This window comes from Pangasianodon hypophthalmus, chromosome 29 (assembly GCF_027358585.1).
Source record: "Pangasianodon hypophthalmus isolate fPanHyp1 chromosome 29, fPanHyp1.pri, whole genome shotgun sequence".
NCBI classification, from domain to species: Eukaryota; Metazoa; Chordata; class Actinopteri; order Siluriformes; family Pangasiidae; genus Pangasianodon; species Pangasianodon hypophthalmus.
In genome coordinates, this window is record NC_069738.1 from 2705273 (window position 1) to 2730339 (window position 25067).

At 37.9% G+C, this 25067-nt stretch overlaps 1 protein-coding gene across 1 annotated transcript; it reads left to right on the forward strand.

Moving 5' to 3' along the window:
• Window positions 1–7684: 7684 nt before the first annotated feature.
• On the forward strand, window positions 7685–17620 carry LOC128317719 (uncharacterized). The gene is made up of 3 exons (XM_053231541.1): window positions 7685–7728; window positions 8515–8931; window positions 17168–17620. The coding sequence occupies exons 1-3, from the start codon at window positions 7685–7687 to the stop codon at window positions 17586–17588; spliced, it is 882 nt and encodes a 293-aa protein (XP_053087516.1). The 3' UTR covers window positions 17589–17620.
• Window positions 17621–25067: the final 7447 nt, after the last annotated feature.

Here is a 25067-nt window from a genome sequence, read left to right on the forward strand (position 1 = left end):
AGAGTTTTAAAATGAAATCTAAAAAATGTAATTTAAATATTAATTTAGGGTTTTTAGGGATTTTTAAGCCAAGATAAGTAATATGGTCATCAACTATCATAAATGGTACATGTTCAAGGAAACCAGGACTATAGATGCCAGATGCAGAGGCATGAAATCACTTTTTGTCGAATTAATAGTATAACCTGACAGCCTACCAAATGAAGTAATCAAGTCCAACAAGATAGGAATAGACTACTCTGCATTCTTCAGATATAGCAGTATGTGCTAAGCGTATAAGCTAATGAGTGTTTCAATGCCTCCCACTGTAAGGCCTTCGATGTCAGGGTGGCCTCTGATTTTTAAGGCAAGCGGCTCAAGTGCAATAACAAAAAGTGCAGGTGAAAGGGGGCAGCCTTGCTGGACGGAATGATGTAGGGGAATGAAGCTGACTTATCAGTGTTAGTTAAAATAGAGGATACTGGACTGTTATAGATGATTTTTACCCAGGAGATGAATGATTCCCCGACGCCGAAGCGCCGCAGTGACTCAAATATGTAGGGCCATTCTATTGGATAAAAAGTCTTCTGCGTGTCAAGGGATATAATTGCTGCTTGATTAGTCTTGCCCTGATCTGCATATATTGTATTGAGGAGTCGTCTAACGGTAACAAAGGAAAACCTTCCTGGGATGAATCCAGTCTGATCGGGGTGAATAAAAGATGCAAGATGTTTACTTAATCTATTTGCCAGTACCTTTGTAATAACTTTTCTGTCAACATTCTGTAAGAGACAGATGTTGGCCTCATATAAAGTTTAGGTAGGGTCTTCTGTTCTGCAGAATGACAAAGCATTCTAAATAATATCGGGACTAATAAGTCTGAAAATGCTTTCTAGTATTCACTGGGGAATCCATTCGGTCCTGCGGCCTTCCCCTAAAGGGAATGATTTAATGGCAGAGAGAAGCTCTTCCTTGGTGAAATCAGAGTCCAGTTCTTCCCTAGCCTGATCACTGAGCTTTGGGTTATCCAAAGAGTCAAAGAAGCTGTGTAGATCAGACTGAGTGACACTACATTTGGAAGAGCAGAGGTCTTGTTTCCTTCCGGTGCTGTTCTTGTGACGAGCCGGCAGGGCTGTGTGGCGTTTTTAATGTGTTTTTTTTCGGTTGTCTAGTGTTAGCTACTTTTTTAAAGCATAAGTCGTATGTGCAACATGCTTCATTTTAAATTCGCCAAGATGGCCTCTACCCGACCATTTTATTTACCACGTGAGTTTCCTCAATTATACTTTCTTGTTGTGTACATTCATCCTCGTGCTAAACTGGGCTCAGCCATAGATGTGGTGATGAAAACTCTCCATATATATGGACAATGTTTTAAAAGGATATTTTCAATATGTTATTTGTGCAACTCGGGCGAATAGGACTTTGGACAAGTGTTATGGCCCGATCAAAGATGCCTATAAGTTGATGCCTTTACCGCCGATTGGAACGGCTGACCATAATACAATACTTTTAGCCTCGACCTACAAGCCAGTGGTAAAGCGTGAGGAAAGAGAGAAAAAGATAATAAAGAACTGGACTGTCTCTAGCATAAAAGAACTGCAAGGTTGCTTTGAGAGTACTGACTGGGACTTGTTTTTAAATTATAGTCCTGATTTGAATGATCAGGTTTTGGTGGTTTCCAGTTATATTGATTTTTGTGATGATTCTACTACTCCTACAAAAAGCTTGGCAGTATTTCCAAACAACAAGCCATGGGTAACCAAAGAGCTTAAAAATATTCTTAATATGAAAAAAAGGGTATTTCTATTAGGGACTAATGAGGAGAAAAAAAATATTAATAAGGAAGTTAAAAGAGCGATTAGACGTGCTAAATTAAATTATAGAAATAAAATAGAAGAAAAGTTTGTTCAAGGTGATATGAGGGCTGTCTGGCAAGGCATCAAAAATATGGCGGACATAAATATATCCAAGAAGGGGCCAGGTATAATGGATAAAAATGATATGAACTCCTTAGCCAATGACTTGAACTTGTTCTTTACGTGTTTTGAAAAACATGATTTAAGTGCTGCACTTGAAGAGTTTAAACAGACATTGAGTCCCTCTGCCCCTATGAAACTGTGTCTCCCTAATATAATTAAACAGCTGAAGTCTATACCTTTTAAGAAAGCTCCCGGACCCGATGGTACATGTGGCAGAACCCTTAACCACTGTGCAGAGCAGCTCAGTGGGGTGTTTCACACATTGTTGCAAGCCTCACTGGATCAAGCCATAGTTCCTCGGTTATGGAAAGCTTCAATTGTAGTACCCATTCCGAAGCGAGAGAAGTCCCATTCTTTTAATGATTATCGGCCCATTGCCTTAACCTCATTAGTTATGAAAGCTCTGGAAAGGGAAGTTAAGTTACAGCTTATGAAAGTTTGCGATGAAAAATTAGACCTCTTACAGTTTGCTTATCGCACCAAAAGAGGTGTGGATGATGCAAAACTCTTTCTTCTGAATACTTTACATCAACATTTGGAAAATGGGGGCTCATTTGCCAGACTATTATTTTCTGACTTTTCCTCAGCATTTAATACAATGAATCCAATTATCTTAGTTAAGAAACTTGTGAATGAGTTTAATGTCAATCATGGGCTGGTTTTATGGATCTTGGATTTTTTAATTAGTAGACAGCAAAGGGTTAGGAAGAATGGAGTTTTGTCAGATACACTTAGTACGTCTATTGGGACTCCACAGGGGTGTGTGTTGTCGTCAATTCTTTTTATCCTCTATACAAATGAGTGTAAAAGTTATGAGGATAATTATGTTGTTAAATATGCAGTTGATACAGTTTTCCTATCCTTGTTATCAAGCTCAAAAGATGATGATAGTCTTGCACTTCTTAAGTATACTACATGGTGCAATGACGTAGAGTTGAGATTAAATATAACAAAAACAAAGGAGATGTTGATTGATTTTAGAAAAAATGCTCCAAGGGTGCAACCAGCTCTTATTCAGGGTAAAGAGGTTGATAGAGAAGAGGAGTACAAATATCTTGGAACTGTTTTTGATACGACTTTAAAGTTTCAGCAGAACACAGAGGTTATAATTAAGAAGGTTCATAAAAGAATGTTTGCGTTAAGGAAATTTAATTCTTTCTGTGTACAAAAACCTATACTGAGTGTATTTTATAATACTTTTATTGAGAGCGTTTTGAGTTTTTCATTTTTGTGTTGGTTTTCATCATTTTCTCTAAAGAATAAGAATCACCTCCAGACCATAGTTAAGACTTGTTAAAAAATTATTGGTATGCCACTGCGGAGCCTAAATGAATTTTGTGAGCAACAAGTGATAAGGAAAGCTCGGAGCATCATGAATGATGACACGCATCCATTGCACAAGCATTTTGAGGTAATGCCTTCTGGAAGGCGGCTTAGAAGTATTAAGTGTACGACCAATCGATATAAGTCTGCTTAGACAGAAGCTATTCGTATTTGTAAACTGAATTGTAGTAATGAGTATTGACGAGTATTAATGGTTCTTAATTTGTCCTGCACTATTTTTTTTTTTTTTTTTTTTTTTTTTTTAAGATCTTACTTGTGGTTGAATTTACTATGAAGGATGTTGTATTGTTGTAATTTGTGTAAAAATGTCTTTTTTTTTGTGTGTGTGTTTTTATGTATATTTGAACTGAAGTTTCAGATGTGCTGCCTATGCCCTATGCAATTGCCCCGTGTGGGATTAATAAAGTAGTAAACAAACAAAATATAGAACTCTAAACCTATTACTGATGTCTTTAGGGTTGGTCAGCAGAGCACCTGAGTTTGATTTAATTCTGTAAATTGACCTGGTAGCTTGAGAGCATTTAAGCTGCTGTGCTAACAACTTCTCTGGCTTATCTCCTAGTTCAAACAGTTTCAAAAGGGAGTTATTAACCTGACTTCCCAGAATGCAGTTGTATTCATATTTAAGCTTCACGATTTTATTAAACTCTACTGGGGATTTTGAAATTTGATATGCCGATTCGAACGTGGGAAGGATGCTCTCAATTTCTATTAGACGCTTGTCCCTTTCCTTTTTGACAGAAGATTCATAGGAGATGATGTGACTGCGCATTACCAAAGAGTAAGAGTTTCCCAGAGAACAGAATCCGAGACCTCACCTGTGTCATTAATTTCAGTGAACTCCCTTATCCTCACATTCATGCTCTCACAAAACCTTTTATCAGCCAATAATAAGGGATTAAAATGCCATGGGTAATGCTGCTTTGGAAGGGCAAAGTCAATGGTCATTAGGAGAGGGCTATGGTCGGAAAGAAGTATACTGTGATATTTGGTGCTGACTACATTTGGAATTAAATTAGAGTCCACCAGGAAATAGTCGATTCTACTGTGGGACCTATGGACATGAGAATAGTAGGAGTAATCTTTATCTGTGGGATGTTGAAGTCTCCTTTTGTCAACAAGGTTCCAGGATTTAGTTAAATGATTTAAAACTCGAGGTGTTGTTATATTAGGTGGGGAACAAGAGGACAGCCTGTCTAAATACGGATCCAAAAAGCAATTAAAGTCCCCTCCGATTATAATGTTTGTTTTTCTGTCAGCAGGGAGCAGATTAAACACTTTTTTAAAAAATAATGGGTCATCAAAATTTGTACCATATATGTTGAGAAAAGTAACGGGGATTGAGTTGATCCTGCCAGAAACAATGATGTATCTCCCATTTGGGTCTGTGCTCACATTGGTGAGCTGAAAGGGAACATTTTTCCGAAAAAGAATGGCAACACCCCGGGCCTTGGAGGTAAACGGCGCTTGATAAACCTGAGAAATCCAATTACATCTAAGTCTTCGCTGTTCTGTGGCTTTAATGTGGGTTTCCTGTAGAAAACCTATATCTGCTGAGAGGGACTTGAGGTGTTTTAAAAACCTTGCCCCTCTTAATGGCATGACCCAGTCCCCTGACGTTCCAGGAAACCAAAGTGAGATCCCAACTGCCTACCCTAACACCTTGATAAGACCTGTGCATGTAAAAGGGATAGATAAGGAATTACCTCTTGCTTATGCATACATTGTGAGTGGTGGAGAGGGCCTGGCAGCACTGCACAACTATAGACGTAGGGGAGATGAAAATAAAAGAAGAATACAAATACAAACTCTGTGACATAGACAACATACATCCACACTGACCAATGCCTATATAAGCGAAATACAACTCTTTTCATCAAACCAGAAGGAGCGGCCGGGCAATGGCTGCAGAACTATTTAAGAACAGTAACTACAAAAATGACCTTAAACACAGGAACCTCTCCGTGAAAATGAGTGAGAGAAATTACAGACATACCGGTACAAAGTTATCTGTTACCAGTAAGGAGTATAAAATATATATCGGGCTGGAAGACAGAGGTGTCGTAATAATATGAATCAATGTGAAACATATTGATGCTTCTTTAGTGATGTATACAAAGTAAATGCAATGGAAGATCAATGACAGCCTATAAATGTTATAAAATTATACTCAAAGGGAAACTCCCTGCTTTATCATAGACTGGACCAATTCAGTATAGATGTTTACTTGGCACAACTAGTTCTTATTTGCTGTAAATGAAACAATTATTTGTCCACTTCTCTGCGAGAATGATTCGCTTCCACAAATTGTGCTGCCTCTGTTGGATCTGAAAAGATGGTGGGTGCTCCGTTTGGATGATGAATATGAAGCTTGGCCGGATAGCGTAAGCTGTGTTTAACACTGGCGTCCCACAGGGCTCGCAGCACGTCACGAAAAGTGCGGCGTTGCATCAGTGCCTCGTTTGTATAGTCTGTGAGGATGAAAATTCTCTTCCCCTTGTATTCCCGAGGTTGTTGTCTGCTAAGGCGAAGGATCAGTTCTTTCTGTTGAAAATGATGAATGTGCACCATGATGGTGTGCAGGTTTGCGCCTGGAGCCGGCTTTGGAGCAGCGAGCGATGCGCACGGTCAATAGACAAGTCAAGTCAAGTCAAGTGGAGTTTATTGTCATTTCAGCCATATACAAGTACACAGTGAAACGAAACAACGTTTCTCCAGGACCAAGGTGCTACATAAGACAACACAGAACAACATAGAACTACGGGGACTACATAAATTACATAAATTAAACGTAAAGTGCACAAGTGCAAACATGTGCAGACAGCACAAGACAGAACAGACAGTACTACATAACTACGACGCCGACCAGTACACAGTCCTGTTGAAAGTGATAAGGTGACAGTAGTGCAAATATTACAGCTGAGGTAGTGTAAACAGTGTAAACATATTAGTAGCAGCAATAATAAAACATGTGCAAAACATGTGCAGTGCATGTGCATAGAGGATGTTCTGTTGTGTGTATATATATGTATGTATGTATGTATGCGTGAGTTCCTTTGGACCAGTTCAGTTGTGTGTGTATATATATGTGTGTGTGTGTGTGTGTGTGTGTTCCTTCAGTCCAGTTCTAGGTATTTAGGAGTCTGATTGCATGAGGGAAGAAACTGTTGCACAGTCTGGTTGTGAGGGCCCGAATGCTTCGGTACCGTTTACCAGACGGCAGGAGTGTGAAGAGTGTGTGTGAGGGGTGTGTGGGATCATCTACAATGCTGGTGGCTTTGCGGATGCAGCGGGAGGTGTAAATGTCTGTGATGGAGGGAAGAGAGATCCCGATGATCTTCTCAGCTGTCTTCACTATCCGCTGCAGGGTCTTGCGATCCGAAACGGTGCAATTCCCAAACCAGGCAGTGATGCAGCTGCTCAGGATGCTCTCGATAGTCCCTCTGTAGAACGTGGTGAGGATGGAGGGTGGAAGATGTTCTTTCCTCAGCCTTCGCAGAAAGTACAGGCGCTGCTGGGCTTTCTTTGTTATGGAGCTGGTGTTGAGCGACCAGGTGAGGTTCTCCGCCAGGTGAACACCAAGAAACTTCGTGCTCTTGACGATCTCCACGGAGGAGCCGTCGATGTTCAGCGGAGAGTGGTCTCTCTGTGCTCTTCTGAAGTCAACAACCATCTCTTTAGTTTTGTCCACATTCAGAGACAGGTTGTTGGCTTTGCACCAGTCCGTTAGCCGCTGCACCTCCTCTCTGTATGCTGACTCGTCGTTCTTGCTGATGAGACCCACCACGGTCGTGTCATCGGCGAACTTGATGATGTGATTTGAGCTGTGCATTGCTACACAGTCGTGAGTCAGCAGGCACAGGCTTTGGGAAGTGCTACATTGAAAACAATTTAGCAATCAACTTGGAAACAAATTCTGTGGGTTTGCCTTCTTCTTCTCCTTCAGGTATGCCCACAATTTTGATGTTGTTTCTACGGGAGCGCGCCTCCAGGTTGTAAACTTTAGCTTGCAGTTGGTTGTTAGCTTTAGCCAGGTCCAGACATTTATTTTCCAAAAGTTGAATCCACGGCTCGTGATCGCTGCTGACTTGCTCTTGAGTGACTATCCGAGCCTCTAAGTCGGTGTGTGAAGTCAAAAGAGTTTGAAATTTTTCCTCGAAGGCATCGAAGTGTTCATTAATGCCGTGGAGAATGGCCTCTGATATCTCTTGGCAAAGTTTTTTGCACATATCAAGTGACATCTCCGAAGACTGAGACGGCGTAGAGTCCATTAGCTTGTTAGCCGCAGAGGGAGAATTAGCTTTAGCCTCAATGGTTTGATGGTTAGCATTAAGTTTAGACTGAATTGCCTTCGGCATGACTGACTTCACGGCTTGTTAATGTCGAACAGAGAATATCACGGAGAGGAGCACCATCGACACACGTCTACTCCATACACTTGCGCACTAGCGCCCCCTATGATTTAGTTTAGTTTTGTTTAGAAATTAAAATTAAAATCCCATTAAAAACTGAAGAAAATAATTTTGAAGTTGATATTTTATCCTGAAATGTAAAAATTTTTTCTTGCATAAATGTTTTTGATTTAATTCTATTTATTGCTAAATTGTTTATTTAAATGTTTATGAACTTGTTATAATTTGATCTGTACCTGAAGTCTCGGGACACAGTGCAATTTGTTAAAGTAAGCAAGATGGAAAAAGGAACACAAAAAAGGCCAAAAAAGATTTTTGTTTTACCCTAAAGGCGAGTGCTTGTGTTTAAAGGCAGTGGTCTAGACGTTATTATTGTTAAATCCTGTCACAGACGCTTCTATTCAATAAAACTCTGAAGTGTGAAGTACATGCAGGTGATGTTAATAATCTGAAAGACACACTGAGAAAATCAGCTTAAGTCCACGTGTAACCCGTCTCTGAATCTACTTCACTTTCAGACTTCTGTCAGTGACTCTGTTTACAGCCCAGTATGAAGATTCTCACACTATATGATATTTATGCAGTAACTGTACAGAGATGATTGTCTAATATCTTGTGTACGTCTCTCTGCACATCTGCCAAACGCCATAAATGTAAATGTTTAAGAAAAAATACAGGTGTCCAGGAGAGAGAGAGAGAGAGAGAGAGAGAGGGGTGTGTGTGTGTGTGTGTGTGTGTGTGTGTTGTTCTCTATGTTGTTTACTGTAATAATGTGAGTCTTTCACTTTTTTCTCCAGCTTTGACTCTAAACAGGGAGACAAAGAACAAGAAAGGAGATGGAGAACATTTAAACTGGATTTGTGTCTGCAAGCAGCTCTACACCAACCACAAAACATCCAGCAAACAGTGCAGAAAGTGATCCCTTATAATTATGAAGAACAGAGTGATTTCCTGCTGGATCTGTACTCACATGTGAAGCAGTATGAGAGTAACACAGGCAGGAGTGTCCTTCCAGCATTGCTGCCAGTTTACCAGTCACTTCCTGCAGTCTGGTACATAAATCTCTCAGAGAGAAAAGCCTCCCTCCTCCTAGAAGTGCTGAAACTCCAAACAGAGAAGAAACCAGTGGAGCTGAGAGACTGCTCAGATGAAGAGAGTGAAGTGAGGAATTTCCTTCAGTGTCTGCCCTACATCTCACACCTCAGGTTTAAAGAGTAAGTTTTTACAGTTTTCTCAGACTTGCTTTAGTGCTCTGTGCTCCACAGCTGATAAAAGCCTGTTTTTGTTTTGAAGTGAAATATTCCTGCAGATAAATATCACCATTTTTAGAATAAAATATCTGGTTCTGAAAAGGAACAAAATGATTTTGAGCTTAATCTTTTATGTTGTCAGTCCTGAAATGTTAACAATCAGTTCAAACTTCATTCTATTTACTGTTAACTTGTTTCTTCTAAATTCAATTTTTAAATCTGTTTTTTTCTACTGGAATCTGATAATTCCTAAAGTGTTGGGATACAGTGCAGCTTTCTGTAGTATGCAAAGTGAACGAAGGGAATGCAAAAAGAAAAAAACAGCCAAATCTATAATGATACACTCCGGTCATGATTCGTTTAGATTCTTAGAATATTTGGAACAAAATTTGAATAATGAAAATTTCTGAAGGAAAAAAACTCCTTTTTTTATTTCTGAATCATAAACAATGCAAAACATTGTAATTTTTGTCTGTGTACAACTAAATAAATCAAAAATTGCTATAAATATATAGGTTTAATATTGTAAATAAAATGTACTACAGGTTCACTATATCTTAAAAATAAATAAATACATTTAGAAATTCTCCCAAAAAAGACTGAATAAATAAAGTCTCTGACGCAGGGAAATGATGGACTGAAACATAACGAGCTTCGTAGCAGAGCCTGAGGCGTCATTTTAACCGGAAATAGAGCTTCAAAGTCTATCTCCTGGTAATGGTGCAGAGTCTCCATGAAAGAGTGTGATCATGTGACCAGCGTGCTCTCTATATAATTTAACTCTGAGTTGTGCAGATTAGGACCTCTGCTGTTCAAACACTGTAAATGTATTAGATGTATAATTAATAGAAAGCTGATTTCCATGATGTGATTTGCACATTTCAGCGATGCACATCGTCACGTTTTAGCATCACGATGCATCGTTACACTCCTATGAGTAAGTTCTGTGTCCTGCTCTTCATATTACACGTTTATTTCAATGCCTGATATCGTCTCATCCATTTACCATCATATTAGTCTTTTATTTTTAAATCATCTCTTGTGTTTATCATCGATCATCTTCAGTAACTGCTTTATCCTGATCATATTACATCTGATAGCTTAAAAGACTATTTCCTTCTTCAGTCTGCATTTTCTATCCCTGATTTTTTCCACCTTAAAGACAAGTGCTTGTGTTTAAAAGCAGTGGTCTATACACTATTGTAAACCCGTCTCAGCCGCTTCTATTCAAAAAAAATCTGCCAACCTCTGAAGTGTGAACTTCATGCAGGAGATGTTAATAATCTGAATGATGCACTCAGAAAATCAGCTTAAGTGCACGTGTAACCCGTGTCTCAATACGTGTAACATTGTCTGTGTAGATGTTGTAACTTTTGCACTTAAAGGGGAAGTTCACCTTTTCTCACATTTGAGGAGTTCTAAATATTTATTCAGTGATTTCTAGTCACCTCAGACAGCTTTTATGTCACTACATGCACTTTTAAGATTTTTATATATTTTGTCCACTAATGATTGTTTTGCAAAATAAATTATAATCAGATGAATTTCCAACTCTAAGTGCAGCAACTGAATTATCAATATCAATTTCCTCATGAGTTAATTTTTAAAACCCCAAAATCTACTTTTCTTTGCGATGGTCAACACATTCCTGTCATGATTCGATCTAATCAAATATAATGTTATTAAATTATTGTAAGATTATTAAATCTATTTCTAGACAAATTTTAAAAATTCCAATTTATTTAATTTTATTTTTTCACTCGCAGTAGTCAACTGCATAGAAATCCAATCAGCACACTTTCTATACACTGTGCACTTTATTTAATTACTTTATTAATAAAGTTTATATATAATAGCTTTGTGATCAAAACTGGCAGATCGCTACAGACCAAAAAGGCTTATAATGAAGAGAGCTCGAGAGCAAACGAGACTCAGCAATCCGAGTTTTATTTTTCTTTTGGCCGCTTTACCTCCAGTCTGATGTGTTAGAGTTCTCTTCATCACTGTTTGGTGAAAAATAAATTTCATTAATCAGTAAACGAGAGATTGCTCAGCTTGGCTGAGAGGGGGTGTGTCTAACATGGGTGTGGTTTTCTGTAGGGAATCTGTAGCTCTCGAACTAGGCTTATTCCAATAATTATTAAAACAATAAAAGATAATATCTCTTAAAACAAAACAAAAAAATTCACCAGAAATGTAAATTCGCCTATTAATAACTGATAAATGAATGCTCCTGATTCACTATTCAATTTTTTTTTAATTATTAAAATGATTCTTATGTTTGTTTTTTATTCGGTGTCTCTTGTGTAAAGAAAAAGTGGCCACAGTGTGAAGGATAAGCTGACTGAGCACTCATCTGCTATGTCTACAGCTTATCCATAAAAAATATATCGATATCACACAGGAAACATGTGCTTAAGTTCATAAACGTTCATAATCATAATGTGCTTAAGCTGAACAATGTGAAGGGAAAAAGTTCATGATCATTTCTAACTGATACACACCTCTCTCTCTTATTCGAACTGCACACAGCAGGTGTAACTGTACTGTAACCTGAGGTTTAATGTGTAAGCTTCTGCAGTTTCCTCAGACCTGCTTTAGTGCTCTGTGCACCACAGCTGCTAAAAGAACTGTTTTATGATTTAATTTAGTTTTTTTTTAAATTAATTTTACAATTTTTTAACAACAACAGACAAAGATGAGACATGACAAAAACACATTATACACAATACCCAAAGGGAACAATCAAATTAAAAATTAATTATGCGCATAGACACACCCACAAAAAAAAAAACAAAAAACAAAAAGAAGGGGGGTGCTGCCAGGAGGAGACAGTGAATGTACAGCTCAGTATGCATCGTCAGGCGGTGAACAATTAAATACAAAAACTGGTTCCGTCTTTGAGATTGTCCAGATAGGCAAGAAATAGACCCCATATATGTATAAACTTTCCCAGGGATTTGGATCTTGTGAACCTTAATTTTTCCATCCGAATAATAGACACCATTTCTGACAACCACCTTCATACCAAGCATCAAAGAGTTTTGTAAGGCTTTAGGTAGATGTAGTGTGGATTCTGAACAACCAAAAATTGCTAATTCAGAATGTGGACTAATGTCTTTGCCATATGCCTTGGAAAACCAAGATAAGATGTTCGACCAATATCCTGCCAGTGTATGACAGTGCCAAAATGTATGCTATAAGGTAGCTTCTGAAATTTTGCATCTGTCGCACTGGGCTGAAACAGACTGATAGATCTTATGCAGTTTGGAGTAGTGAAGACGGTGTACGACTTTAAACTGAATCAAATGGTGTCTACTATTAATGGAACAAGAGTGTATCCTGGCCATAATTTCAGTCCACAGAAGTTCAGACAGGTCCGTGCCCAACTCACTGCTCCAGGTTTTTCTTAAATGATCAGTGCATACTTTAACATGATGGGTGAAAACAGATACAAACATTGAGACCAGTCGTCTGGAGTCAGGGGGATGCAATAAAACGTCAACAAAAGGATATTGTGTTGGTATGTTTTCAAAAGTTTGTATTTTGTCTCTGACGTAATGCCTGACTTGTAAATAGCGAAAAAAAATGTGAGTTGGGAAGTTGGAATTTGTCCCTAAGCTGATCGAAGGAGGCAAATTTACCATTTATATAAAGATCTTCAATAGTGACTAATCCCCCCCTGCTCCAGGCCCGGTAGCATTTATCTGACCATGGCAGCAGAAAAGAGAGATAGAAACAAATAGGAGTTCTTACAGAGGTATTGGGAATGCTAAGCACCTTTCTAATCTGGTTGAGAATTCTGATAAAGCTTCTTGTTATAAAACTTAAATTAACAGAAGTACTAGGTTTATCCAGTTTTGAGAACAGCAAGGCCTGCAGGGAAGAGTTACCAACTGAATAAGCCTCCATTTTCACCCACAGCGGGGTATCAGGGGTGTAATCCGTTGGGCTGCAGGTGTTCCAATACATTAATGTTCTTGCATTAGCAGCCCAATAGTACTGTATGAACACTGGAAGGCCGAGCCCACCCTGAGATTTTGGCTTTTGCAGGTGAGCTTAGAGATCCTAGGAGTTTTATAGTTCCAGATGTAAGAGAGTATAACTGAGTCCAGATTTTTGAAAAAATGCAGATGTTAGAAAGATTTTGACACAAATGAAGAAATCTGGGAAGGGACACCATTTTGACAGAGTTTTACAAAATGAAATCTAAAAAATGTAATTTAAATATTAATTTGGGGTTTTTAGGGATTTTTAAGCCAAGATAAGTAATATGGTCATCAACTATCATAAATGGTACATGTTCAAGGAAACCAGGACTATCGATGCCAGATGCAGAGGCATGAAATGGCTTTTTGTCCAATTAATGGTATAACCTGACAGCCTACCAAATGAAGTAATCAAATCCAACAAGATAGGAATAGACTTCTCTGCATTCTTCAGATATAGCAGTATGTGCTAAGCGTATAAGCTAATGAGTGTTTCAATGCCTCCCACTGTAAGGCCTTCGATGTCAGGGTGGCCTCTGATTTTTAAGGCAAGCGGCTCAAGTGCACTAGCAAAAAGTGCAGGTGAAAGGGGGCAGCCTTGCTGGATGGAACGATGTAGGGGAATGAAGCTGACTTATCAGTGTTAGTTAAAATAGAGGATACTGGACTGTTATAGATGATTTTTACCCAGGAGATGAATGATTCCCCGACGCCTAAGCGCCGCAGTGACTCCAACATGTAGGGCCATTCTATTGGATAAAAAGCCTTTTGCGCGTCAAGGGATATAATTGCTGCTTGATTAGTCTTGCCATGATCTGCATATATTGTATTGAGGAATCGTCTAACGTTAAAAAAGGAAAACCTTCCTGGGATGAATCCAGTCTGATCGGGGTGAATAGTAGATGCCAGATGTTTACGTTACTCTATTTGCCAATACCTTTGTAACAACCTTTCTATCAACATTCTGTAAGAGACAGATGTTGGCCTCATATAAAGTTTTAGGTAGGGTCTTCTCTTCTGCAGAATGACAAAGCATTCTAAATAATATTGGGACTAATAAGTCTGAAAATGCTTTCTAGTATTCGCTGGGGAATCCATCCGGTTCTGCGGCCTTCCCCTGAAGGGAATGATTTAATGGCAGAGAGAAGCTCTTCCTTGGTGAAATCTGAGTCCAGTTCTTCCCTAGCCTGATCACTGAGCTTTGGGTTATCCAAAGAGTCAAAGAAGCTGTGTAGATCAGACTGAGTGACACTACATTTGGAAGAGCAGAGGTCCATATAGAACTCTCTAAACCTATTACTGATGTCTTTAGGATTGGTCAGCAGAGCACCTGAGTTTGATTTAATTCTGTAAATTGACCTGGTAGCTTGAGAGCTTTTAAGCTGCTGTGCTAACAACTTCTCTGGCTTATCTCCTAGTTCAAACAGTTTTTGTTTCAGTTTCAAAAGGGAGTTATTAACCTGACTTCTCAGAATGCAGTTGTATTCATATTTAAGCTTCACGATTTTATTAAACTCTACTGGGGATTTTGAAATTTGATATGCCGATTCGAACGTGGGAAGGATGCTCTCAATTTCTATTAGACGCTTGTCCCTTTCCTTTTTGACAGAAGATTCATAGGAGATGATGAGACTGCGCATTACCAAAGAGTAAGAGTTTCCCAGAGAACAGAATCCGAGACCTCACCTGTGTCATTAATTTCAGTGAACTCCCTTATCCTCACATTCATGCTCTCACAAAACCTTTTATCAGCCAATAATAAGGGATTAAAATGCCATGGGTAATGCTGCTTTGGAAGGGCAAAGTCAATGGTCATTAGGAGAGGGCTATGGTCGGAAAGAAGTATACTGTGATATTTGGTGCTGACTACATTTGGAATTAAATTAGAGTCCACCAGGAAATAGTCGATTCTACTGTGGGACTTATGGACATGAGAATAGTAGGAGTAATCTTTATCTGTGGGATGTTGAAGTCTCCTTTTGTCAACAAGGTTCCAGGATTTAGTTAAATGATTTAAAACTCAAGGTGTTGTTATATTAGGTGGGGAACAAGAGGACAGCCTGTCTAAATACGGATCCAAAAAGCAATTAAAGTCCCCTCCGATTATAATGTTTGTTTTTCTGTCAGCAGGGAGCAGATTAAACACTTTTTTAAAAAATAATGGGTCATCAAAATTTGTACCATATATGTTGAGAAAAGTAACGGGGATTGAGTTGATCCTGCCAGAAACAATGATGTATCTCCCATTTGGGTCTGTGCTCACACTGGTGAGCTGAAAGGGAACATTTTTCCGAAAAAGAATGGCAACACCCCGGGCCTTGGAGGTAAACGGCGCTTGATAAACCTGAGAAATCCAATTACATCTAAGTCTTCGCTGTTCTGTGGCTTTAATGTGGGTTTCCTGTAGAAAACTTATATCTGCTGAGAGGGACTTGAGGTGTTTTAAAAACCTTGCCCCTCTTAATGGCATGACCCAGTCCCCTGACGTTCCAGGAAACCAAAGTGAGATCCCAACTGCCTACCCTAACACCTTGATAAGACCTGTGCATGTAAAAGGGATAGATAAGGAATTACCTCTTGCTTATGCATACATTGTGAGTGGTGGAGAGGGCCTGGCAGCACTGCACAACTATAGACGTAGGGGAGATGAAAATAAAAGAAGAATACAAATACAAACTCTGTGACATAGACAACATACATCCACACTGACCAATGCCTATATAAGCGAAACACAACTCTTTTCATCAAACCAGAAGGAGCTGCCGGGCAATGGCTGCAGAACTATTTAAGAACAGTAACTACAAAAATGACCTTAAACACAGGAACACAGGATGAAAATTCTCTTCCCCTTGTATTCCCGAGGTTGTTTGTCTGCTAAGGCGAAGGATCAGTTCTTTCTGTTGAAAATGATGAATGTACACCATGATGGTGCGCGGGTTTGCGCCTGGAGCTGGCTTTGGTTGCAGCAAGCGATGCGCACGGTCAATAGACACAGGCTTCGGGAAGTGCTCCATTGAAAACAATTTAGCGATCAACTTGGAAACAAATTCTGTGGGTTTGCCTTCGTCTTCTCCTTCAGGTATGCCCACAATTTTGATGTTGTTTCTACAGTAGTGCGCCTCCAGGTCGTAAACCTTAGCTTGCAGTTGGTTGTTAAGTCGGTGTGTGAAGTCAAAAGAGTTTGAAATTTTTCCTCGAAGGCATCGAAGTGTTCATTAATGCCGTGGAGAATGGCCTCTGATATCTCTTGGCAAAGTTTTTTGCACATATCAAGTGACATCTCCGAAGACTGAGACAGCGTTAATGTCGGAGCAGAGATTCACAAAGGTAAAACTAGTTGGCTGGCCCAGAAAAATAAGAGTAACCAGTATATAATACTAAATTATTAATATCACGGAGAGGAGCACCGTCGACACACGTCTACTCCATACACTTGCACACTAGCACCCCCCATCATTTAGTTTAGTTTTGTTTAGAAATTAAAATTAAAATCCCATTAAAAACTGAAGAAAATAATTTTGAAGTTGATATTTTATCCTGAAATGTAAACATTTTTTCTTGCATAAATGTTCTTAATTTAATTCTATTTATTGCTAAATTGTTTATTTTAATGTTTATGAACTTGTTATAATTTGATCTGTACCTGAAGTCTCGGGACACAGTGCAACTTGTTAAAGTAAGCAAGATGGAAAAAGGAATGCAAAAAAGGCCAAAAAAGATTTTTGTTTTACCCTAAAGGTGAGTGCTTGTGTTTAAAGGCAGTGGTCTAGACGTTATTATTGTTAAATCCTGTCACAGACGCTTCTATTCAATAAAACTCTGAAGTGTGAAGTACATGCAGGTGATGTTAATAATCTGAAAGACACACTGAGAAAATCAGCTTAAGTCCACGTGTAACCCGTCTCTGAATCCACTTCACTTTCAGACTTCTGTCAGTGACTCTGTTTACAGCCCATGAAGATTCTCACACTATATGATATTTATGCAGTAACTGTACAGAGATGATTGTCTAATATCTTGTGTACGTCTCTCTGCTCATCTGCCAAATGCCATAAATGTAAATGTTTAAGAAAAAATGTCCAGGTGTCCAGGAGACAGACAGAGAGAGAGAGAGAGAGAGAGAGAGAGAGAGAGAGAGGTGTGTGTGTGTGTGTGTGGTGTTCTCTGTGTTGTTTACTGTAATAATGTGAGTCTTCCACTTTTTTCTCCAGCTTTAACACTAAACAGGGAGAGAAAGAACAAGAAAAGAGATGGAGAACATTTAAACTGGATTTGTGTCTGCAAGCAGCTCTACACCAACCACAAAACATCCAGCAAACAGTGCAGAAAGTGATCCCTTATAATTATGAAGAAGAGAGTGATTTCCTGCTGGATCTGTACTCACATGTGAAGCAGTATGAGAGTAACACAGGCAGGAGAGTCCTTCCAGCATTGCTGCCAGTTTACCAGTCACTTCCTGAAGTCTGGTCCATAAATCTCTCAGAGAGAAAAGCCTCCCTCCTCCTAGAAGTGCTGAAACTCCAAACAGAGAAGAAACCAGTGGAGCTGATAGACTGCTCAGATGAAGAGAGTGAAGTGAGGAGTTTCCTTCAGTGTCTGCCCTACATCTCAGAGCTCTGGTTTAATGAGTAAGTTTTTACAGTTTTCTCAGACTTGCTTTAGTGCTCTGTGCTCCACAGCTGATAAAAGCCCTGTTTTTGTTTTGAAGTGAAATATTCCTGCAGATAAATATCACCATTTTTAGAATAAAATATCTGGTTCTGAAAAGGAACAAAATGATTTTGAGCTTAATCTTTTATGTTGTCAGTCTTGAAATGTTAACAATCAGTTCAAACCCTGACTTAATTCTATTTACTGTTAACTTGTTTCTTCTAATAAAATTTTGAAATCTAGTTTTTTTCTACTGGAATCTGATAATTCCTGAAGTGTTGGGATACAGTGCAGCTTCTATAGTATGCAAAGTGGACAAAGCGAATGCAAAAAGAAAAAAAAAACAGCCAAATGTATACATTCATTCATCGTTAGTAAGTAGGGGTGTAACGATACACTCCGGTCACGATTCGACTCGATTCTCACAATATTTTGAACAAAATTTCAATGAAGAAAAATTCTGACTGAAAAAACTCCTTTGTTTTGTGTGTAAATGTACTACAGGTTCACTGTATCTTAAAAATAAATAAATACATTTAGAAATTCTCCAAAAAAAGACTGAATAAATAAAGTCTCTGATGCGGGGAAATGATGGACTGAAACATAACGAGCTCCGTAGCAGAGCCTGAGGCGTCATTTTAACCGGAAATAGAGCTTCAAAGTCTATCTCCTGGTAATGGTGCAGAGTCTCCATGAAAGAGTGTGATCATGTGACCAGCGTGCTCTCTATATAATTTAACTCTGAGTTGTGCAGATTAGGACCTCTGCTGTTCAAACAGTGTAAATGTATTAGATGTATAATTAATAGAAAGCTGATTTCCATGATGTGATTTGCACATTTCAGCGATGCACATCGTCACGTTTTAGCATCACGATGCATCGTTACACTCCTATGAGTAAGTTCTGTGTCCTGCTCTTCATATTACACGTTTATTTCAATGCCTGATATCGTCTCATCCATTTACCATCATATTAGTCTTTTATTTTTAAATCATCTCTTGTGTTTATCATCGATCATCTTCACTAACCGCTTTATCCTGATCATATTACATCTGATAGCTTAAAAGACTATTTTCTTCTTCAGTCTGCATTTTCTATCCCTGATTTTTTTCCACCTTAAAGACAAGTGTTTGTGTTTAAAAGCAGTGGTCTATACACTATTGAAAACCCGTCTCAGCCGCTTCTATTCAATAAAAATCTGCCAACCTCTGAAGTGTGAACTTCATGCAGGAGATGTTAATAATCTGAATGACGCACTCAGAAAATCAGCTTAAGTGCACGTGTAACCTGCGTCTCAATACGTGTAACATTGTCTGTGTAGATGTTGTAACTTTTGCACTTAAAGGGGAAGTTCACCTTTTCTCACATTTGAGGAGTTCTAAATATTTTTTCAGTGATTTCTAGTCACCTCAGACAGTTTTTATGTCACTACATGCACTTTTAAGATTTTTATATATTTTGTCCACTAATGATTTTAGGTTTTGCAAAATAAATTATAATCAGATGAATTTCCAGCTCTAAGTGCAGTAACTGAATTATCAATATCAATTTCCGCATGAGTTAATTTTTAAAGATATCAAAAACCCCCAAATCTACTTTTCTTTGCGATGGTCAACATATTCCCATCATGATTCAATCTAATCAACTATAACATTATTAAATTATTGTAAGATTATTAAATCTATTTCTAGACATATTTTAAAAATTCCAATTTATTTAATTTTTATTTTTTCACTCGCAGTAGTCAACTGCATAGAAATCCAATCAGCACACTTTCTATACACTGTGCACTTTATTTAATTACTTTATTAATAAACCTTATATATAATATCTTTGTGATCAGAACTTGCAGATCACTACAGACCAAACAGACTTAATAATGAAGAGAGCTCGAGCAAACGAGACTCAGCAATCCGAGTTTTATTTTTCTTTTGGCCGCTTTACCTCCAGTCTGATGTGTTAGAGTTCTCTTCATCACTGTTTGGTTAAAAAAAAAAAAAAAAAGTCAGTAATCAGTCAATGGGAGAGATTGCTCAGCTTGGCTGAGAGGGGGCGTGGCTGAGAGGGGTGTGGTTTTCAGTAGGGATTCGGTAGCTCTTGAACTAAGATTATTCCAATAATTATAAAACATTAAAAAGTTAATATCTCTTAAAACAAAACAAAAAATCACCAGAACTGTAAATTCACCTATTAATAACTGATAAGTGAATGCTCTTGTTGCTGTTACTCTCTCCTGACCACAATCACACAATCGCTTAAAAAAAATTGCAATTAGATATTTTAGTGAAATAATTCAGCCTTCCTTTGATTAACTATTTTAATCTTTTTAATTATTAAAATGATTCTAAAGTTGTTTTATCCTGTGTCACTAGTGTAAACAAAAAGTGGCCACAGTGTGAAGGATAAGCTGACTGAGCACTCATCTGCTATGTTCACAGCTCACTTTACGTACATTCATAACTTTATCCATAAAATATCTTGCCCATGAGATAAACAGTGCTGTCTGCTCTGATTCCTTCTGTGTGAAGAACCTTTTTGTGGACTTTAAAGAGACAATACTGTTCATTATTTGATCATATCATAGTTATTTAATTATTCAATATTTGCCTGAAATGACATTCCATCATTTATTTGAGTGTATTTCGAGCCAAAAACATGAATCTCAGCATGACATATTGTGGTTGCATAACACTGTCAGACAGAGGCACTGGACTTAATACTGCTCCTCACTCAAGCCGATATCACACAGGAAACATGAGCTTAAGTTCATAAACATTCATAATCATAATGTGCTTAAAGTGAACAAAGGTGGAAAAAGTTCATTATCATTCAAACTGCACACAGCGGGCGTAACTGTACCGTAAATTGAGGTTTAATTCCTGTCACAGACGCTTCTATTCAATAAAACTCTGAAGTGTGAACTACATGCAGGTGATGTTAATAATCTGAAAGACACACTGAGAAAATCAGCTTAAGTCCACGTCTAACCTGTCTCTGAATCCACTTCACTTTCAGACTTCTGTCAGTGACTCTGTTTACAGCCCAGTATGAAGATTCTCACAGTATATAATATTTATGCAGTAACTGTACAGAGATGATTGTCTAATATCGTTGAGTAAATATCTGTGTTTCCTTCAATATCAGGAAGAAAACACATGATAGAGCATAAACATTACTACTAGCCAAGTACTGTAGCATTTCTTTTAGTGTCCCTAAGACACTCTGTGTGTTCTAGCAACAGCTCCTTAATATTTTTACTCAACGAGAAACAGAAACTTTAGTGACTCGTCCACAGTTACAGTTTCTAACATATCAGAGGCTTTAAGATAGAGACTACAAACCACTTGTGTACGTCTCTCTGGACATCTGCCAAATGCCATAAATGTAAATGTTTAAGAAAAAAAACAGGTGTCCAGGAGAGTGTGTGTGTGTGTTGTTCTCTATGTTGTTTACTGTAATAATGTGAGTCTTTCACTTTTTTCTCCAGCTTTGACTCTAAACAGGGAGACAAAGAACAAGAAAAGAGATGGAGAACATTTAAACTGGATTTGTGTCTGCAAGCAGCTCTACACCAACCACAAAACATCCAGCAAACGGTGCAGAAAGTGATGACTTATAGGTATGAAGAACAGAGTGATTTCCTGCTGGATCTGTACTCACATGTGAAGCAGTATGAGAGTAACACAGGCAGGAGAGTCCTTCCAGCATTGCTGCCAGTTTACCAGTCACTTCCTGCAGTCTGGTACATAAATCTCTCAGAGAGAAAAGCCTCCCTCCTCCTAGAAGTGCTGAAACTCCAAACAGAGAAGAAACCAGTGGAGCTGATAGACTGCTCAGATGAAGAGAGTGAAGTGAGGAGTTTCCTTCAGTGTCTGCCCTACATCTCAGAGCTTAGGTTTAAAGAGTAAGTTTTTAGAGTTTTCTCAGATTTGCTTTAGTGCTCTATGCTCCACAGCTGATAAAAGCCCTGTTTTTGTTTTGAAGTGAAATATTCCTGCAGATAAAGATCACCATTTTTAGAATAAAATATCTGGTTCCGAAAAGGAACAAAATGATTTTGAGCTTAATCTTTTATGTTGTCAGTTCTGAAATGTCAAAAACCTGATGTAATTCTATTTATTTTTTCCAATTAAATTTTTAAATCTAGTTTGTTTCTACTGGAATCCAATAATTGCTGAAGTGTTGAGATACAGTGCACCTTTCCATAGTAAGCAAAGAGGACAAAGCGAATGCAAAAAGAAAAAACAGCCAAATCTATACATTCATTCATTGTTAGAAAGTAGGGGTGTAACAATACTCTCCGGTCACGATTTGATTAGATTCACAATACTGGATTCACGATGGGATTCAGAATTTGGATTCTCAACAAAATTTGATAAAGACAAATTATGTCTAAAAAAACTTTTTTGTTTTATTGCTGAATCATAAACCATGCAAAACAATGTGCATTTTGTCTATATGGAACTACATAAATCAAAAATTGCTATAAACAGAGGTTTAATATTGTAAATAAAATGTACTACAGGTTCACTATATCTTAAAAATAAATAAATACATTTAGAAATTCTTCCAAAAAAGACTGAATAAATAAAGTCTCTGACGCGGGGAAATGATGGACTGAAACATAACGAGCTCCGTAGCAGAGCCTGAGGCGTCATTTTAACCGGAAATAGAGCTCCAAAGTCTATCTCCTGGTAATGGTGCAGAGTCTCCAAGAAAGAGTGTGATCATGTGACCAGCGTGCTCTCTATATAATTTAACTCTGAGCAGTGCAGATTAGGACCTCTGCTGTTCAAACAGTGTAAATGTATTAGATGTATAATTAATAGAAAGCTGATTTCCATGATGTGATTTGCACATTTCAGCGATGCACATCGTCACGTTTTAGCATCACGATGCATCGTTACACTCCTATGAGTAAGTTCTGTGTCCTGCTCTTCATATTACACGTTTATTTCAATGCCTGATATCGTCTCATCCATTTACCATCATATTAGTCTTTTATTTTTAAATCATCTCTTGTGTTTATCATCGATCATCTTCAGTAACTTCTTTATCCTGATCATATTACATCTGATAGCTTAAAAGACTATTTCCGTCTTCAGTCTGCATTTTCTATCCATGATTTTTCCCACCTTAAAAGACAAGTGCTTGTGTTTAAAAGCAGTGGTCTATACACTATTGAAAACCCGTCTCAGCCGCTTCTATTCAATAAAAATCTGCCAACGTGTGAAGTGTGAACCTCATGCAGGAGATATTAATAATCTGAATGATGCACTCAGAAAATCAGCCTAAGTGCACGTGTAACCCGTGTCTCAATACGTGTAACTTTGTCTGTGTAGATGTTGTAACTTTTGCACTCAATTGACTCTGATTGCGGCTCACAGTGAATATTCTCACCATTTTTTAGGTCTGCTAAAAATTTTAGTAAGTTTAAATGTCTTGAATATATTCAAGTTTTTGAAGTATTTCCTATTACTGAATTACAAGAAAACAAATCTAAGATTATTAAACCTAGTTTTAAGTTTTTTTCTTCCAAATTTAAGCTTGAAATAATCCTGTTCTACTAACGTTTTCAGCACTTTTTCTTACAAAGAAGCAACATGATCTGCCAACAGAATAAAAAAAATTAAAGATTGAAATGATTGTGTTTATAAATAGGTTTAATAATCTGATATTTGGCTTTTGATAATCGTATAATAGGAAATACTATGTTAACGTGAACATATTTGACACTTGCTAAGATGTCATTTTTTGCAGTGTGAGAATTGTTTAGTGTCGTCGAGTAAATATCTACATTTCCCCTCAGTATCAGGAATAAAACACAGTAAACATTACATAAACATGACGAGTGGCCAAGGATGAGTTTTTATTGTGTTTCAGTGTCACTAACACATGACCTGTGTACAACAGCTTCTCAATATTTTACCCAACAAGCAGAAGAAACTTTGGGGACTCGTCAACAGTTTTTAATACATCAGATACTTTTTAAAAACAACAACAGGAATTGTTCAGTACGTACGTGTGTGTGTGTGTGTGTGGTGTTCTCTGTGTTGTGTACTGTAATAATGTGAGTCTTTCACTTTTCTCCAGCTTTGACTCTAAACAGGGAGAGAAAGAACAAGAAAAGAAATGGAGAACATTTAAACTGGATTTGTGTCTGCAAGCAGCTCTACACCAACCACAAAACATCCAGCAAATAGTGCAGAAAGTGATCCCTTATAATTATAAAGAAGAGAGTGATATCCTGCTGGATCTGTGCTCACACGTGAAGCAGTATGAGAGTAACACAGGCAGGAGAGTCCTTCCAGCATTGCTGCCAGTTTACCAGTCACTTCCTGAAGTCTGGTCCATAAAGCTCTCAGAGAGAAAAGCCTCCCTCCTCCTAGAAGTGCTGAAACTCGAAACAGAGAAGAAACCAGTGGAGCTGAGAGACTGCTCAGATGAAGAGAGTGAAGTGAGGAGTTTCCTTCAGTGTCTGCCCTACATCTCAGAGTTCTGGTTTAATGAGTAAGTTTTTACAGTTTTCTCAGACTTGCTTTAGTGCTCTGTGCTCCACAGCTGATAAAAGCCCTGTTTTTGTTTTGAAGTGAAATATTCCTGCAGATAAATATCACCATGTTTAGAATAAAATATCTGGTTCTGAAAAGGAACAAAATGATTTTGAGCTTAATCTTTTATGTTGTCAGTCCTGAAATGTTAACAATCAGTTCAAACCCTGACTTCATTCTATTTACTGTTAACTTGTTTCTTCTAATCCAATTTTTACATCTAGTTTTTTTCTACTGGAATCTGATAATTCCTGAAGTGTTGGGATACAGTGCACTTTGTTATAGTATGCAAAGTGGACAAAGCGAATGCAAAAAGAAAAAAATGGCCAAAGTTATACATTCATTCATCGTTAGTAAGTAGGGGTGTCACGATACAGTCCGGTCATGATTCGACTCGATTCTCAGAATATTTTGAATAAAATTTGAATGAAGAAAAATTATAACTGAAAAAACTCCTTTTTTATTTCTGAATCATAAACAATGCAAAACATTGTAATTTTTATCCGTTATAACCTAAATAAATCAAAATTGCTTTAAACGGAGGTTAAATATTGTAAATAAAATGTACTTCAGGTTCACTATATCTTAAAAATAAATAAATACATTTATAAATTCTCCCAAAAAAGACTGAATAAATTAAGTCTCTGACGGGAGGAAATGATGGACTGAAACATAACGAGCTCCGTAGCAGAGCCTGAGGCGTCATTTTAACCGGAAATAGAGCTCCAAAGTCTATCTCCTGGTAATGGTGCAGACTCTCCAATGCAGGAGATGTTAATAATCTGAATGATGCACTCAGAAAATCAGCTTAAGTGCACGTGTAACCCGTGTCTCAATACGTGTAACTTTGTCTGTGTAGATGTTGTAACTTTTGCACTCAAGTGACTCTGATTGCGGCTCACAGTGAATA

Bases quoted from the DNA above. Each gene is read 5' to 3' on its own strand.
- LOC128317719 (XM_053231541.1), top strand. From the start codon at position 7,685: ATGTCGAACAGAGAATATCACGGAGAGGAGCACCATCGACACAC. The intron at 7,729-8,514 runs GTCTACTCCATA...TTTTTTCTCCAG, and splicing joins GAGGAGCACCATCGACACAC to CTTTGACTCTAAACAGGGAG. The intron at 8,932-17,167 runs GTAAGTTTTTAC...TTTTTTCTCCAG, and splicing joins TCACACCTCAGGTTTAAAGA to CTTTAACACTAAACAGGGAG.